Genomic DNA, 18,895 nt, shown 5'->3' with positions numbered 1-18,895 from the left:
AAAAGTTTTCAGAGAACTAGTGATAGTTTCCTATAATTATTTATTGACTTAAATGTCATTCTCAAGTAAGTGGGTTCCCCTTCAGTTTTCAACCTTCCATTAAAACAGCAAGTCATAAGATGCTATCACCTACCTACATTAGTTCTTCGCATTGATGAAATTAGCTTGATAATTACTCCTCTGTTTTCCTGGCTGGTATAGACACACTTTGGGATGAAATGGATTCAATCCCTAATCCTATATGAAGGATACTAATAGTGCAATTTGTAACCTTATAATGGAGAATACTGATACAGGTAATACTCACTAGAAAGCTATATACAAATAATTTCTAGTTGGTTTTGGAATGCTTGATGAAGTTTTTATAGCTTTATTTTCCTAATTTGTTTTCATTTAGACCAAAGGTCAAATTAATTTTAATTTAGCTAATGAATTTGTCACCAGGACAAAGTTGGAGAGGGCAGGCCAGAGTTAAATCTGATCTAAGGTTAAAAAACAATGTTAATGGATAATCCACAATTAATTAACCAAGATGTAACTTATTAAAATTCACAGTTTTATTTTCATAAACATGGAATGCAGATATGATGGCTTCAAAGTATTTGTCCTTTCAAAACATTTTTGGGGATCTATGTGGATTATTATTTTTTTTAAATAAACACTGAGGCAGCAGTGCCTAGTGAGGACTCTGGAGCTTACGTTAGACTACCTGGGGTCTAATCATATATTTTACAGCTGAAATCACTGGGACCCAGTGAGTGAGCTTAGGGTGTCTTCACACAGCAAATCAAAGGCACACCTCCTGGTCTCAGGAGACTCCTGGGTTACTAGCCCCCAGCCCCGGGCTCTTCGCAAACCTTGTTCCCATACTTCTCCATGTGTTTGCGTTAGACCTTTACTCTAAAATTGAAAGGTTCCCTCCTTTCTTTCCTGCCCTCCTGCACTCACCCAATAAATATTTGTCTTTGCTTTCCTAAACGTTAACTATTCTCAACCTCTATATGTACTTGGAAAGGCAAAAGGAAAATCCCGACAGTCGCGCAAGCCCCGGCCCCTGACGACACTTCCGGTCCCGCCCCCGTCCTTCCGCAGACGCTGGAGGTCATAGGTGACAGGCAAGATGTCGGCTGACGGTCGCTTTGAGTGGTGTTTGAGAGGAGCATCTTCGTGACAGGAGCTCGGCTAAGGCAGTTGGAGGGAGCCGAGTCGGGAGAGCGTGTTTGAGGCGGCGGATCGCGCGGGGCCGGGCGTGGGCGCCGAAGGAGTCCCGGCAGTGGGACGTGACTTGGAGAGTGAGGGGGAGCGGGGAGTGTGAGGTGCCGGAGCCCGGTAACGCCCGCAGCCCTCCGGGAAGCCGGGAAACCAGGCTCCGCGGGATCGCTTCATGACGCCCACTGGTTTAGAGCCCGCCAGAATGAACAGGAAGAAAGGAGACAAGGGCTTTGAAAGCCCAAGGCCATATAAATTATAAGTATTTTTTCATCTCCCTTTCCTCTTCTGGGTTTTGTTTTCGTTAATTATGTTTTGTGATTGCTTGAAACTGACTTGGTGGGCCTGGGAAACTTAGTGGGAAACGAGAACCCACTCACTATCATGGAAATGGTGTTTGTAGGAGGAAAATGCTTTGAATGACAGTGTGTTTCAACAGACTGAATGTCCCTTGCAGGTTAATAAACCGTTTTCTTAAAAGTACTAAACTGTATTTGTCCAAAGAAATTTATTTTTGGGGCTGTTGTTAAATTGAAAACAGGCAAGTTAACCCAATTTGCAGGGTTTTAAAATTAGACAGAAAGTGTGATTTTGAGGTGCTTAGGACATAGTCGTTGCTTATACGTGGATATAATTATGCTTCATTTAATAATAGAATTATTTTTTTCTTTATTTTATTTTTATATTTTTTTAATATACAACCCATCAGGTCGTCTGCATCAACAACATAAACTTCCAGAGGAAATCTGTTGTGGTAAGTATAATCTCAAGAACTATACGCAGTAACAAGTCCACCCTTTACAATACCTGGAAACTTTCCCTTCCAGATAACTGTGTTTCAAGAACAGGTCAGAATTAGCTTTCAAGTCTGTGTGACTTCAAGTTCCATGGCCTCGCGAATATCTCCTCTTCACCCACCTTTTTGTCCTATTTCCTGATTAAAGTTTTATTCCTTCTCATATGTTGTGGAATATGAATGTCTGTATTACCAAGCATTTTAAAATTGTGCAGGAAACAAGAACATCCCCATAGTGAGATTTCTTCTATAAAAAAATTAAGTAAGGTTAGTGCACACACTGACTTACGTTGGCCGTTAAGAGGCCAGTTTTGTTTTCTGATTCTTGACTGATCTGGTTTAAGTGACATTGCTTGCTAGTGAAATTTTAGATAAGGAGTTTGAAAGCTAGTAACCTTCCCCCCATTTAGATGTATTGATTGTGGATATAATTGATGGTGGATATAACCCGGTCTTGGAAAGTCCTTGACAACCCAAATGCTTAATTTACTCTCTCAGGGGAACCTGTATGAAGTAGACCAAAATCTTAGTGAGAGCTGGTTTTCTTTGAGTGATGACGTAACCTTTCCTCTTCAACTTGTTTACTTAAGATGAGCTATATAGATTTAAAAAAAATGTAACCTTTTCAAAAGAATCATAGAATCTTAGATTTATAAGGAACCTTAAAGGTTCATTAAATCCAGTTTCCTCATTTACGGAATTTCTCTTTTAATTTCCTTTCATGTGATTCCTTACCTTGTGCTTCATGGAAGGATACTTTAGGTATGTTGTGTTGTAAAAATTGGGTAGTGAATATAAGAATTAGGGAGTCTATTTAAGAGGTTATTGGAATAATCTAGAGGAGAATTGATGAAGTCCTGCATGATGATATTAGTGAAATGCATAGAAGTAGAGTTGACATGATTGAATTTATTACGTACATACTACACATAAGACTATCTTCTAGGGTCATATGTGTACGACCTACCTCACTCAATCTTCACCCAGTGAGGTAGATAACTATTCTAATTTTAATTTTTATAAATAGAGCAGCTGAAAGAATGGGGACTAAGTCAATTTAAGGACATGATGTTAGCAAATGATTGAGCCATCTTTAATTGAGGATGACTTAAGAGTCATCTGCATCTCCTTTCTGTCTATTGTCCCCCTCTGTACCTCCTTTGCCCCTGGCAAAATGACAGGCAGAAAGTCATTGTGGATGAGTCTAGCATTCCTAAATGCTAGCAAGGAGTTGTGGATGATTTTAGGTTTCCCACTGGAAAAATTGGTTGGATGGTGTATGGGTTAGGGTCTTAGAAGGAAACACATGTCACATTCATACAGGTTAATTGAGGGGGAATAATGAAAGGAGTACTTCATGAAGAACAAACAAGGTTAAGAGAACAAGCTGGAGATGGAGGAACACACTAGATTAACACTAAGGAAGTGACCACATTTAAACCTAAAAGAACAAAGGAAGGGAGAGGTTATTATAGAACCTACTGTAGCTGTAGGAAAGTCATCTTACAGCAACTGTGGCCTTTGGTAGAAGAATGAAGCTACTGCCTCCCTCACCCTGGCAGAGAGTAACCTGGGGGAATGGATACCAGAGCTCCCTTTCCTTCTGCGCTTCAGTCTTCTGTGCCTCCCATTTGACCAAGCCAAGGAGAAGCTACAGAGCTAGTGCCCAGTTACTGCAGCTCCTGGGGTGCAGAGTAGGGTGGAGAGCAGACAAGGGGGAGCAAAAGGAGACTATCTAGAACAGTTTACCCCTTTTGCCCCAAAGCATCCTCTCTCGTCTGGTTGAGATGAAAAGCTAGTATTCCCAACACAGAACTTAACAGTCCTGTCAGCTATTGTAGGGGTTGGCAGTAGCCAAGTGCCTGTTTTTGTAAGTAAAGTTTTATTTGAACACAGGCACACCCATTTATTTATATATTGTCTGTGACTGCTTTGGAGCTACAATGGCAGAGTTGAGTAGCTATGACAAAAACTTTGGCTCGTAAAGCCTATTTATTACCTAGCCCTTTAAGGAAAAAGTCTGCTGATCCCTGAGCTAATCTAATGTAATACTGTGAGGAAATGGCAGATCAGTACTCTTCCCACCTAAAATACTAGCTATCACCAATACCTATCATACTAGATAATGGAAAGAGAACTGTAAAAGAATGTGAAACTTAATTGCTACAGCCCCTGCTTTCTTTAGCTGGTGTCAAGGCCAAAGGTGATACACACAGCTTCTTTATTCCTCCACTCATTCCATTTTCCCCTTTCCTTTTGCCAGCATTCCTTTTGGTTTGACGTAGACCTTCATTCCTATAAATCTGCATCCTTGCTTGTCCTGTCTTTATTGTGTGGTTTTAGTTTTCCATTGAGTAGGACTGTTGGTCAAAATTCCAAATGTAATTTTTGTCCTTACTGTATAGCAGAACCTCAATTCCTGTTTGATAATTGGGATTAGTCATCCCAGCCAGTACAGTGACCCATTTCTTTGCCTGTTGGTTCAATGGCATAAGGAGCCCAAAGTGGTCAAAGGATGGTCTCAGCTTCCAATTTAATGGAACCATGATTATGTACCCTGGTGGATACATTTCTCCCTTAGCCACTGGGACATTCAGACACACTGAACCCAAGGTTACAAAGACAGGAAGCAAAAATTCATTGGCTCTTTTTGGTGCAATAGTGAAAATATTCATTCCAACTTTTACCCCTTGGTTCCCAGATCTGTTCTGGCTATGGAGAAGTGACCCTATGTATTGTTCACTAGTGTGAGACAGCACCCTGTTGGAGGTACCTCAACTGATGCTGTAATTGAGCCTTTAGCAATTGATCATGCCAGTTGTTTCTATGTGAAAGGGCACAGGATAAACCAGCAAGTTTCGTGTGTTTTAAGAGCCCATTGCTACACTTTCCTATGGTCGGAGGCATATATGCAGTATTGCAACATGGGTCTGAACTGTGCGGATCCCCTTAAATGGGGATTTCTGTGTGTAAATGGACCTGTGCAATTCAAACACACGTTCAAGGGTCAACTGGATGTACCATCTGCAGTTGCGGAGGGTTGACTTAAGTTATACGTGGATTTTTGACTGGATACCTGGTACCCCTAACCCCCGAGTAGTTTAAGGGTCAACTGTATATTGTAGTTAGGGATGGATTATGTAGAATATGTGTCTGTTCTTGAAAGGACAAATCACTGTCCCTCTCTATGATGCAAACTGTCTGATGTAGTTATTTTTCTACCAAGTGACTGACTGATCTTCCTGGGAAGGTCCCATATTAGAAGCTTACTGTGCTCTTCTGCTGTTGGGAGCTGGGCACTCAGCAATGGTGGAAATCAGTCAGATTAGTCCTGGTGGGGGATGACCATGTGGTGGGGTTCATGGGTTGCCTCTATTCTTGCACCAGAATCACTTTGTGTATTGAGCAGGGTAGCTAGGGTAAGAGTCTCTGACATCTACTGGGGAGATAATCTTGCCAGTTGATTTTTGAGGGCTCCCTCCACAGTGAATGCTCTCTGATGGTCATTTTTGTGATAACAACATGAGTATTTTCGTATTATACCCGTTCTGAGAAATCCATTCCTATACTTCTCCACCACTTTCTAATTTTCAGGATTTTAATCTTGTTCTGTACAAGTCTGGAACCAGATGGCGAACTTGTGAGTAACTGACTGATCACCGATCAGTGTAGATGTGTAGAGGTCATACATCTCTACTGCCTCAAACAATGTGTGAAGCCAGATGTATTTTCCAACGTTCTGTCCACTGGAGAGTCTTCTACCATTGTGTTTCAGGGCCACACTTCAGTGAGATTCTGATGTCAACTACCATCCACTTCTGACGGGTGGTAGCATTCTGTGAAGACTTACTCATAATTCAGGCTTATGTTTTGTCCTGTTCTGTTAGCCGAGCAAGGGGAACTCTCCATGAGGCCACAGGTGTGGACTGAGGAAGAAATAATGGAGAAGTAGTGGGAGCAAGTCCCATTGTTCGCTTGTGTGTTAAGAGACTGCTTGGCCTAGTTCAGATGTGTTGTTTCCATTTAAAAGTGGAAAGCTGTGCATGCTCAGTTTTATTCTTCAGAGTGTCATATTACACTCAGTTTGTGATGGCCATTTCACGTAACACAGTCCTTGGGAGTCCCATGGTCACGTGTTCAGTCTCTAGGGTCTAGTAGCCAACCAGTAGTTGCTTTGCAAATGGGAAATAGTTGTTGGTAGAAGAGGTCATGGCCATATTCCTAAACCCCAGGAACACGCACTGTCATTCTGTTGGAGAAGACCAAAGTCTATAAAGCATCTCTGCCTGCCATGGACATTGCCGATACCATTGGATGTGCTGTGTCGTAAGGTCCTAGTGTTAGGGCAGCTTGAATGACAACCTGGACCTGCTATAGAACCCTTTCTTGCCTTGGACCCCTCTCAAAACTGATAGCCTTATAGGTTGCCTAGTAAGCAGTATGCCCAAACGTGCATATTGCCTCCAGAATCCAAAGAAGCCCACCAAGTTTCATGCCTCTTTCTCCCACCCTTGGCGGGCAGCGCAAAATGAAGCAACTTTCACTTTAAATGGCCTGTTTTTATATGTCTTAGACCACTGGAACTTGAGAAGCTTTATTGATGTGACAAACCCCTAAACTTTCATGGGATTTAACTCTTATCCTCTGCCATCTGTATTTTTTTTTTCTTTTTTTCTTTTCTTCTTTTTGTCTTTTTTAAGTCATTTAGAGAACTTACTCTTCCCTGCTTACCTGGTCTGGTAGTAAACTGTTAATGTAATATATCAGTGTAATTCCCTGGGCTATCCTGCAATCAAGGGATTTTTTTGACTTTGTTTTGATTGAGCAGGAGAATTGACAGTTATTAGTTATTAGATGACAGTGAAGAGATTCTTCTGTCTTGAAGGCAACCTGCTTCTGATTTTTTTTTTTCCTGGTAAGAACTGGGGGGAAAAAAGCATTTGTTTGATAATTAGCTGCAATACTAATTACCAAGAGCTGTGCTGATTTGCTTCAGTAAAAGTCCTACATCTGCAAACATGGTTGTGATTGACAAGTTTGTGGTAATTCACCATTATTCTCAAAACCTGCTTGACTTCTGCACTAGCCAAGTAATTCAGTTAAGTGAAGATGTAGTGGGCATCTTTCAAATCGCTGGGGATACTAATCTCTGCAGTTCCCCAAGGGATGTCTAGTTGCTTTGGTTTACTATCTTGGGGAGGCAAAATGGGCTGTCTAGTGGTGTTCACTTAGTCCTTCCATAATGGTCCTCCCTCCACTGATCAGAGAGTGAATAAGGGTATTTGCCAATGACTAAAATCTGTCCTGTGTGTTCTGGGACTAGGGAAATAAGCACTAATCCTGCTCTGAGAGACTTGGCCATGACCCCCTTTGTTATTTGACCTCCAAAGACTTCCAGTCTGATTAGTGGACTGGAGTAATGTTTGGGGATTCCAGGGATGATTGTCAGTTCAGAACTAAAGCATAACTCCAGGAAAAAGGCAAAAATTAATTCATTTGGGGGTAATGTAGATCTCAAGATTTTGAAAGGAAGGTAATATGAGGCTTTAACATGTTTGTGGGGCATGGGACAAAATCCTATAGAGAGGAGAGCTTGTAATTATGGGAGAGGGTAGTTGATAGAGCAGGATTTCTGAGCATGCTGCAGAAGACGGCCTGTAGCGGACTAGTGGGAGCGTCATTCTTAATAGGAGGGAAAGACAGGGACATGTAACAGAAAGTCAAGAGAATCGATAGTTGGCAGAAGAATGGTTGAAGGTAAGGGTCTTTGGTGAATGGAGAAGAAGGTCACTCTAAAGGTGCCAGGAGGGATAGCAGTGAGAAGCAAGGATGTGAAGGAACAGGAGTGCTAAATGTGATTGAACAGGACTGGAGAGAAGTAATAAGGGGCAGAAGGATGGACATGGTGGACATTCAAGTTTACAGTGTCAGCTTCAAGCAGTTCTGAGCGCCGATGAGGTGTCTTTCAGAGTGTGATCTCAATTGCTGTCCTGGAATAAAAGTGACGATCTTAGGAATTGAAGTGAAGCTATTTTGAAGCAGTTTTACTGTGTGGATCAGATATATCTCCATTCAAGTCACTTACAGTGATGGTTTAGAAAGGGAGAGTATGAGCCTTCCGTGAATGATGGGGAATTTGAGACGAATAGAGAGGGTGGTATACCTGTATGGCATGAACACAAAGAAACGAAGTAGAGAAGAACAATAAAAACATACTATTAAGTGCCAGCTACAATTGTAAGTGCTTTCCCTGTACTAAATTGCTCAATTGTCATGCCAACACCAAAAGGTAGGTAGTGTCACTACTCTTGTTTTACAGATGGGGATACTCAGGCCCAGAGAGCTAGAGTAACTTAGCCTAAGATCATACACTTACTAGCTGGTGCAGCTGGGATTTGAACGCAGGAAGTCTTCCTCCAGAACACACATGCACATGGAACAGTGCCACTATCCTGCCCTTGCTTGTTTAGTATATGCTGTATAAAATCCTGTAAATGGTCTAGAAGTAGCAGTGGAAACTGCAAGGTTTCCTCTTCCCTTCCTCTAATTTATAGCGAAAGAGGAAGTAGCTTCTTGTCAAGGGGGATTCAAGAGACTTTTCCTCTAAGGCTAGAAAGTAGAGAAGGAGTTTTTGGAAAGGTTGAATGGCACAGGGGAGGTTACTGGAAGTAGGATAGGGGCTCTGAGAGGATGGTCACCTGTGAAGTGGGGAGAGAGCGAAAAGCAAGGAGATGTTAGATGACCTGTGGGGTTTGCTATTTACGTCAGTTGCTAAGGACGGCGGCGGGGATTGGAGGCCGATCAGTGGGTCTGAATGTTACAGGCAGGTGTAGGTTAGGACTCTAGGTGGTGTCAGAGACCTGAATTCAAGGAGACTGGGCTTTCCTGTCTTCATGAAATACACTCCATTCACTGTTTGATTATTTCAAACCTTAGTTTAGAAAGCCAAATCCTGTTCTTATGTCCCACCCACGTAGCTAATTGTTGGCAGCACTTTCCATAATCTTTTCTAGTTCACTTGTGACATTATCTTGGTCTTTGAGCTGATCCAAGCTCCTTTATGGATATTGGTCATTGCTGAAAGGCTAATGAAGGGAATTTGGGTCTTCCTCCCCACAGTTGCTCACAGGTTACACCTTTAAACACAGAGATGTCATCAACAGCATTTTTGCCTCTTTCTGTTCTCAATTTCCACGTAGATCTGTCCATATGGTCTAATTTAACGATGTATGGCTCTCCTCTTATTTGGGGATTGAAGGGAAAGGAGCTAGGGAATGTAGGTTTTTGAGCAGTTGGGTTGCATGTTAATCTAAAAAAAATTCTTGCATGTTACTTAAAAGCCTGGTACTGAGCAAGATTTTGGCATAATGGGTGGAAATCAATTGGGATCATTTAGAAGTAGATTTGAAACTCAATTTTCCACTTATTAATGATACACTTAATTGTGTTAACTTATCTGTAAAAAGTATAACATAGTACTTACCTCTTCAAGTTGTTACTGGGATTAGAGAGAATTTAAGAAAGTATATAGTGTAAAGTCTGGCATCTAGTAATGATCATTAAATAGTAGCCATTATAATTGTTGTAATCTAGTCCTTTATGGTTATTGCCTGAATTTTAGCTTACATATTTCTGTTGCAGCCTCTGAGATTCTTCTGTCCACTTTGCAGTCCCCAAAATGTTACTCTTCCAGGCCCTCACATATTATGTTTGAGACCTTGTTTGAGACCATCAGTGTTCAACCCAGGATATTTAACTCACTGGACAGATATTCCATGTTTCATTGATGTGTCTTTCCCGTTTGATTCAACACGAGGGTGGTGGGCAGTCAGTATGTGTAGCAGTGTCTCGTGTCTTCAGTACATTTTCCAGATAGATTGCTCATCACACAGCTAACTACGTGTATATGGCCACTGGGGCCGCAGAGTACTGGGGCCGTTCAGTACTTTGAAGTATCCACTGCTCTTGGAAGCAGCAGATTTTCTCAACTTGCCTGAATATCTGCTGTAGCTCTTGCTGCTTTACATGTTCTGATTTCCCACCCATGTGCAGAGACTCATACTTTTTAGATTCATTGGTGTAGTTTTTTGCCCTGTTTTGGGGCCATGTTCTTTTACTTCACCAAACTGGTTTTCATTCTGTTTCTGCTGTCTTTTTTTTTTTCTTCCTTTCTCCCTGTTTGAGTTCTAGTCTATCTAGAAATTATAATATTCGAGAATAGTAAGTTCTTCTACACTTTTCTAGCAGGTGGTCTAGTTTTCACTGATAGTGAATGTGAACCACCAGGATGATGAAGTGTATATAACTCACACCCATGCAGCCACTAGGACAACCATGTTTGAAATGAAGATACTTGGAGCGCATTTGTATGTCGGTAGCTATTTGGGATTCTGTCTCTGGAATGTACTATGTGTATAAGTAGTAGAAATCAAAGGAATATGTTCTAAAACATACCAATCTTAATTATAATTGAGTTATTCTTTATCTTTACAGGGATTTGTGGAACTGACTGTATTTCCCACAGTTGCAAACTTGAATAGAATCAAGTTGAGCAGCAAACAGTGTAGAATATACCGAGTAAGGATCAATGATTTAGAAGCTGCTTTTATTTATAATGATCCAACCTTGGAAGTTTGTCACAATGAATCAAAACAGTAAGTTATACATTTTAAAAGTCAATTATTTCTAACAGTTTTTTTTCATAAGATCGGATTGTTTCTTGGTTTTTGTTTTTTTTAGTTTCAGGTATACAAAACAATGTAGTAGTTAGATATTTGCATCCCTCACAGAGTGATAACCCCCCCACCCCCAATCTACTACCCCTCTGACATCGTGTATAGCTGTTATAGTTCTGGATTGATTTTTTAAGTAGAATTTTTTTAGGTTATTAGATTCTGGTTCCCTTTTTTTTTTTTTTTTTTTGCTAATTTTAATTTTTATTGCTTTTACCACTCTGCACATTTGGTTCAAGAAATTTTCCTAGTTCTGTCCAACATAGGAAATTATTAAGTTTCACTTCTTCAGACCACACAAGTACTATTGGAGAACTTTAAATATATTTTCTTAGCCATATTTCTACTTTTAATGTTTTTAAAAGCTACTTTGTAAATATTAAATGTAATCTTCAATAAGTTAGGTGGTCACCATAATCTGTTGACCACAGACTACTATAAAATATTCTATATGATATAGAATGTTATATAAAAATATTGTATCTGAAATAGCTCATTCCTTCACCTTAAATAAATATTGCATCTATTGAAGCTACTTCTGATTTTTATTCATAAACATATTGTGATCAGTTTCATATTCTACTTTTTTGATTGAAATACTTTGTTTCCACATATGATCTGATAGGCTTCATTTTTTTGTTATTTTTATGGTCAGGTAATATTCCATTTACTCGATATATTGTAGTTTGCATGATTATTTTCCAGTTATTTGGTATTTGTATAATTTCCAGCTTTTGTGACCATGTTGAGTAAATATTTTGGCACAGATAAGTTTTTTTTTTCCTTTGAATTATTTCCTGTGGAAAATAGGATTATTTATCATTCTTAAGGCTCTTAGCATTTTACTTGATTGTGTCCCAGTAAGATCTGTGCTGATTTAAATACTGTTGACTGCATTTGAAGGCACTTGTTTTCAAAGCTTTGATAGCATTGGATTATATCTTTTCTGCGATTCTCAGTGTTTTGGGGTAGAACATCCCAAGCTATAAACTTTTTTTTATAAATTATAAACTCTTTAGTCAAGATGATGTTTGAACTAGGTGAGATGTGTAATAACGTCTTAAGGCAGCAGTTTTAAAAATACATTTTCCAGACAATCAACATCACCTGGGAACTTGTTAGAAATGCATATTCCCAGGTGTTACCCCAGACCTCCTGACTCAGAAACTGGGGATAGGTCCTACAATTGGTGTTTTTAACTAAGCCTGCCAGGTAATTCCGATACAAGCTAAAGCTTGAAAGCCACTGTCTTAAGAGATCGGGAAGATTGAGAAAGGTTTATTTTAGACATATTTATGATCCCAATAAACATTGGTTTAGAAGCTTTCAAACTCAGAGAAGAGGAAATAAAATGCTATTGGGAAAGTACAGAGAATATCTGAATTGCTCCCAGGCCTTTCCATTTCATAAAGGTGAGTTGTTGAGATTACATTGCTGTTACAGCCACACCTGTGGAACTGACATAAAAAGACTTACTACAAAATCATCTGTATCCTCTTTCCCTGAGAAAAAAATCATCTGCCTTTGGATTAGTAAGTCTGTACCACTAAGGAATGGAAAAGGCAGGGAGGGGAGACACTTCCTTTCCAGAAGGCCAAAGTAGCTATCCTGTTGAGCCTAGAACTCTGAATTGGATGACAGGGTGGGAAGCCCTCTCCATTCTCCAGTTACAAAACACAGTGTTTGCACATCTGTTTTACTAGTTGCTGCTGCTCTGGTCTCGAAGAAGGTAATCTGTGACAATGCAATGGCTGGAACAATGGACCCAAATCTGTTGAGGCATGTTTTACTTGTGCCGTGTTTATTGTTAGGTGATGATACCCCCCAGTTTTTCTCTAATGATAGAGAAGGGACATTATCACTTTTAGTGTTATAAATAAAGAAAAGGAAGTCGTAAAGGAGAATCTTTTCAAAAGTTAGGTTAGCAAATTGGGTAAGATAAAATATCTTTTACATTTTCTTTTCCGGTAGAACCAGAGTTCTGTTAGCCATGGTCGCTGAGTAAATACTTACTGACTACCCCTGCTTTTCTGCCTAGCTCTGGAATCTTGATTACTTTTTAAGACATGACATTAGTTATTTTTGCTGGCGTTTGTTTATTCTCTTGTTCAAAAGAGGATTTCAGATTGGTTTTAGAATTTTTAGTAGACAACAGTTTTAAAAAGTAACTAATGAAATTAGCATGAAGGATAAAAATTGTACAGGATGGTTGGTACAGACTATTAAATTAACTGCACGATTATTAGAGGAAAACTAGATATGGTTTTCATATTTCTGGTTGCCATACCAAAGAGGGGAAACACTACCACTTATAAACACTGTCACTTACTACTTGTAAGATTCATAAGACACAAGACAGAAGCATACCAGTTATTTAGAAGAACTACTGCTTTTCTTAGTGGCTAGATGTGAAAAATATCTCCTGTTGATGACGTCATTTTTTAAAGGGAACTTTGGGAAAGGCAGATAGTTAAGGTCTTTTGCATGTCCCTAGATACTTGTTACCTTTCTTTTTTCTAAAGTATCTTTCTTTAATGAACCACTAAAATTTCCACTAAAGCTAAAGCACAAATGAACTATAACAGGTTTGAAATTGAAAATTAAACTTAAAAATCAGTGGTAAAATTTGATCGTTTATACATACAAGAATGTACTAACATTAAAAGAAGTAATATACTACTTCATCACATTTTCTTCTTATTTGTTTTAAAGTTAAGGTGCCAGGCCCTCCTATTTTTAATGGAAAGAGTGAGCTTTCTTACCTTAGTTGAGATTCAGCACCTTTGACTGTGGGGGGACTATAAGGAAGGGAGACATTTAGATAAGAGACTGAAAGGCATTTTTACCTATTTTATCCAAGTGATTGTTAGCTGAGTTGTTAAAATTACCTGTACTAGCAATTAAAAACCCTATTGGTTATATAACATTTGTAAGGCTTCCTCTCTCTTCTTTCTCTCTCTCTCTCTCGCTCTCTTTCTCTCTCTCTCGCTCTCTTTCTCTCCCTCCCTTCTTTTGTTTTTTCATTTGTTTGCCAGTAAAATAATTGCAGCACTTGAAGTTTCTCCAAATATATTTTGTGTTTGAATCTTACGTATTATAGATTATCGTTTGCCTCCGTAGGAGCTAGAGCTCTTTGATGGGTATTTTTCTTTCCTTTTTTTTTTTTGGTTACATTTCTCTCTTAGAATAGAATAAATACAGAGTTTGACAGAGAAACTTTCTGTGGTTAGGTACCTACCGTGGCTGACATCTCTCTCTCTTCTTTTTTTTGAGGGGGAAGGGTGGGAATTTTATGTTTCTTTCCCCTTCCCACATAGGCTTTGCCACATTAAGAAGACCTTTTTTATTTTGCTTGATGTCTCAACTTTCCAAAGTTCCAAGAATCAATTTAATTCCTGTTTCTGTCTTCCTTTTCACTAAGGAGTGGCAGTAGAAATGAAGCTATCTTAAGATATAAATGAAGTAGCTGTTGAGTGATTATAATGATTTTTAAAGTGATGTAGAGTTGATTTTTAAAACTTGCTATATTTTTTTAAAGATTTTTCTAGGTCCTATATTTTATTTTATTTTTTATTTTTTTATTTTATATATTTTTTGGAGAAATGTCAGTGGTTTGGACTAGGTCGTGTATTTTAATGCAGACCTCTACATAGGGCTTTTAAATGTTATTTTACTGGTATCATATAAAAGTGGTTGACTCCCTTATTGATTATGGTTAAGTATTATGAATAGTTTTATATTTTAACTCAGCCACAATGCCTCACTGCCATTTGTTTTAATAATATTGCTTGGAATTAAGTTTTCATAGCTGGAAAATTAGTTAAACTTAACCAAGAATTTTCTCTGTACTCTTCTATCTTCTGCTTGAATGCTTCCAGCTCTGGAGAGCTTGCTATATTTTAAAGCACCCCTTTCATTATTTTTAAATACTAGAAAGTTCTTTATTTCATCAAGCTGCAGTTTGTTTTGTTATAATATTCACAAACTTATCCTTATTAAATATTGTTTTCCCCTAAGTTTTCTCTTTTCCCTTCTACAGAATATCAATACTCTCGACCATTCCTCATCTAAAATTCTTTCCAAATCTGTTTCCACTCTCTTTGCCCTTCTCTGAAAGCTCCCTAGTTTGGCATTGTGGTTTCTTAATTGTAATAATCCTAGAACTAGATATAGGTTTCCTATTTGGACTAATCTGCACATGCATTTCAACAGAGCCATTGTATGCTTATCAGTATTTCTAGTAGCTTAAAATTCATTAACCATTCATAGATAGCTACTTCAAGTAGTTCACTCGAGTTTGAGCTTATAATCAGTGAAATCCCCTACACTTTTTCATAGAAAAAGGTAGAGTTTTGTTTAAGCCAACTGTTTTCACGGTTTCATATTAAATGTTGTTTTAGCTATTTTTAAAAAGTCATCTTTATTAATTTTGGTATTGGTTCCATTTTTAGAAAATGGATTTTTCTGTTGGCTGGCTTTTTTTTCCTTCCTATTGTAAACTATTAAAACTGAAGACAAAAGAAAATAAACAACCGTTGACAAGGATGTAGAATAATAACTAGAACCCTCAAACACTACTGATAGAAATTGAGGTTGCATATATGCAAACTCTTTGATTGGCAGTCTCACTTCCAGGTATACACCCAGTACAAACGTGTTCATGAATTCACCAACAAATATGTACAAAAAAGGTTCACAGCAGTGTTTGTAATAGTCAAAACTGGAAAATACCCGAAGACCCATCAGTGGTAGAATGGTAGATTATGATGTATTCTTATACTTGGAATTCTAAACAGGAATGAGAATGAATGACTAACAACTACTCGCAGTAATACAGATGGATCTCACAAACTTAATGTTGAATAAAAGAAGTCAGACACAAAAGAAGATATTCAGTTGTTAATCTATCCCATTGGATGTCAGAATAATGGGTTACCCTTGGTGATAGGGAGTGGGGTTTGGTTAGTGATTACAGGAGGGCACAGGAGGACTTCGGGAAGCTGGTGAAGTTCTCTTCTTGCTCTGCATGCTGGCTCCTTGGGTTTTGTGAAAATTCATTGAGCTGTATACTTACAGTGTATATACTTCTCTGATGTATATTGTGCGTCCATGAAATATTTTTTATAGAAAAAATGTTTACAAATAATTTAATCTTAAGTTTTGCAAAATCTGCACCTATAGTTATAAGAAGCACATATTCTTTGACAAAGAATTAACAGATTATTTGAATTAATATGGGTGATTATAATTGGTTGTTAGAGAAAATTCTTTTGATCACCTTAATTTACTAATTTTTCAATATCCCCTACAACATTACTCATCTTTCAGCTTTGTTTTCTTGAGGAGGACGGGGTGGGGGGGTTGGGGATGGAGATGGTTATCCGGCAATATTTTGTAGTCATCATTTCTCTGAAAACTTACTATAATCTTGCCTTGTAATTTTTGGCTTTTATGAGGTTATTATGAAAGGAAACATACTTGATTCACAGTATGAAAGCAAACACTGAAATCCAAACCTTGAGACGATTGCTCCTCCTGAGTTCCCAGTAGGTTCCATTTATAGTGACTCACCATTTCATTTGGACCACTTTACCTTTTCTCAGGAAATGAGGACATTCAGAGAATAAGTGTCCATAAAGAAAGTGAGCAGCCTAATATGTAATGTTTAAATTTGGCATTTTTGAATTTCACAGATAACTGGGGAAAGATTACAAGTTCTTCCACTATGTTTCAAATTTCATGTTTTTGAAATTTTACTGAAAAGAAATGGAACTCTGTAAATGTACAAAGTAGTTTTTAAAATTAGACGTTACGTTAACTAAGTGCTGGCAAGGCTGCGGAGCCGCTGGCCCTTTCATGTTTTGCTGTGGCAATTCACAACGGTACAGCCATCCTGGAAAACAGTTTGGCAGATTCTCACACAGCTAAGTACATATTTACCATATGACTCAGGAGTCCCACTCTTGGGTGTTTGTACTACAGAAATGGAAATTAAATTTGTGTAAAAACCAATCCAGTTGTTCAGAGCAGCTTTGTTTGTGATAGCCACAAGCTGCAGACAAGCCAGATGTCCTTCAGTGGCTGAGTGAGTAAACAAGAAACAATCTGTGGTACAGTCTATACAATGGAATGCTATTCAGTGTAAAAAGTAACAAACTATTGGTACATGTAACACTTGTGATGAATTTCAGAGGTACACTGAGTGAGACAAGCCAGCCTGTAAAGGTCGCATTCTGTGATTCCATTTATTTGACACAAGGCACATAGCACAAGAGACTTTTTGGGATGATGGAACTGTTCCATATACTGACTGTGGTGGTGGTTACACATGTGTTGAAATTGATAGAATTATATACCAAAGGAAAAAAAGTTACTTTTATTGTATGATAAAAAAGTAGATGGTGTGTGAAAACACAGGAGTTTTTCACACCTTTTATTTTACATATTTATCTAACAAAAAGAAATTGTTCAAATTATTGAGCAGTCTGTTTAACTACTTCCAGAGCCTGATGTTGTGTAGTTGTTAATATTACAATCAAGCCATAGTTAATATTACATCCTTTTTAGGTAGTGGATAGATGGAGATGGAGGAGTGGTCTCTGTCAGGTTAAGAGCGTGTAACTCAAATGTTTTCTTGAATGGTGTGTCCCTATGATCACTCTGTGGAGTCTATGGAACTTGTTTTTTAACTAGGCTAACAATTCGTTGGGCTAGTGAAATGTCAGTAACGTTGCTTTGTGGATTTATCTCATGGCAAGGGACAGACGTGAAGGTGCACAACAAGAATATGGCCCACAGCCTGTCTTTTCATCTTGTTTTCTTGCTCCTGCCATTCCTGTGTTTCCTCTTTTTCCCATTTCTTCCATATTCCTTTAACTGATTTCAGTGAGGGAATGTAATGTGTGTGTGTGTACACACACATATGTGTTGTTTGTATGGAATAAAATGAGAAAAGCCGATGAGAGCAATGTCTTCATCTTTCCATAAGATGACTGTGTATTGTTTTTATCCAATGGGAAATAAAGCCGCGTAACTACTGAACACATATTTCTTGAGTGTCCCCTGGCACATAGGGGCTATAACAATGAACCAGCCGAAAGTGCCCCTCTGTCTTTAAGCTTACATTGTCATGCACTGGGGAGTGAAGCACAGTATTACATTTCCAGGACGTGATTCCCATCCTGACATGTTGGAGACATCTTAATTTCTGTCAGATTATAAAGCTTGTTGAATCCTCTCAAATTTTTGCCAGACTGATAAATTAATTCTTCAATTCTACATATGTTCTCTACCTTTGTATCAGAAAACTATATGGCTTTGGCATTCCCAAATTAATGAAGGATGTGATAATTATAATAGTAATCACATAGCATTGGTGAGTGGACTATATATATATACATATATATATATGTATATATATATGTATATATATATGTATCTATAGTGATATATATATATCATTATATTTATAGTTTAAAGTTTTTGTCATGGTAGTAGAGCAACAGTTACTTGTATGAAAGGTGTTCTTAGGAATTATGTAAGACAATGTAATGCTTACAAAAAATGGTGGCAAATATTTAAGAAAATGCTTGGTAGATATGTGGCTTATTGTTTTCTACCCCCCTCAGGAGAAACCTCAATTATTTTTCCAATGCTTACGCGGCTGCCGTTAGTGCTGTGGATCCTGATGCAGGAAATGGAGAACTATGTATTAAGGTGCCGTCCGAGTTATGGAAACACGTTGATGGTAAAATATCAAGAATGTGTTGACTGTACAGTAAAATCTTGTTAGATTCAGTGACTGGAACTTTGAAAATTAATGATGTCAGAATCGTAAATCAATCAGTTGAACAAATTGGAAGCTCTTTTTTTTTCCTTTAAGGATCACAGGCTAACAGGAAAATAGCAGTCAAGGGCTGTGACACAAATCAACTCATTTGACTGTTGTTTTTATGGTGGAAAGTTATTTAAAAAAAAATTGGATGGATGGAACAATTTGTCAAGATTTGAACCCACACAATATCAAATCAGTTTAGAATTACAGCATTTTATAGCAGGAAGGATCCTAAAAAATCATCTGGTTTGATTCCTTCCTTTTACCGGAGAGTCATCTGAAATCCAAAGAGAATAAGTGACCCGCTGAAGGTCATTTATTAGT

General features: G+C 38.3%; 1 protein-coding gene across 5 annotated transcripts in view; it reads left to right on the top strand.

The window, feature by feature from the left end:
• The first annotated feature begins 759 nt into the window (after positions 1 to 759).
• The window catches only part of TAF2 (TATA-box binding protein associated factor 2), a 71,399-nt gene continuing 53,263 nt past the window's right edge, over positions 760 to 18,895 (top strand). For 2 of the 5 annotated variants that reach the window (XM_033126626.1, XM_033126625.1), the window contains exons 1-4: positions 762 to 1,467; positions 1,909 to 1,963; positions 10,499 to 10,659; positions 18,366 to 18,484. In XM_033126626.1, coding sequence (XP_032982517.1) covers positions 1,385 to 1,467; positions 1,909 to 1,963; positions 10,499 to 10,659; positions 18,366 to 18,484 — 418 coding nt within the window. In that variant the 5' untranslated portion in view covers positions 762 to 1,384. Of the gene's footprint in view, positions 1,468 to 1,908; positions 1,964 to 10,498; positions 10,660 to 18,365; positions 18,485 to 18,895 lie in introns of all 5 variants that reach the window. The other 3 variants (XM_033126624.1, XM_033126627.1, XM_033126628.1) reach the window with 3 other exon arrangements.

This window comes from Rhinolophus ferrumequinum, chromosome 14 (genome assembly GCF_004115265.2).
Source record: "Rhinolophus ferrumequinum isolate MPI-CBG mRhiFer1 chromosome 14, mRhiFer1_v1.p, whole genome shotgun sequence".
In the NCBI taxonomy this organism is placed as follows: domain Eukaryota; kingdom Metazoa; phylum Chordata; class Mammalia; order Chiroptera; family Rhinolophidae; genus Rhinolophus; species Rhinolophus ferrumequinum.
The sequence above is the reverse complement of the archived record's forward strand: the minus strand, read 5'-3'. Positions and strand labels throughout refer to the sequence as shown.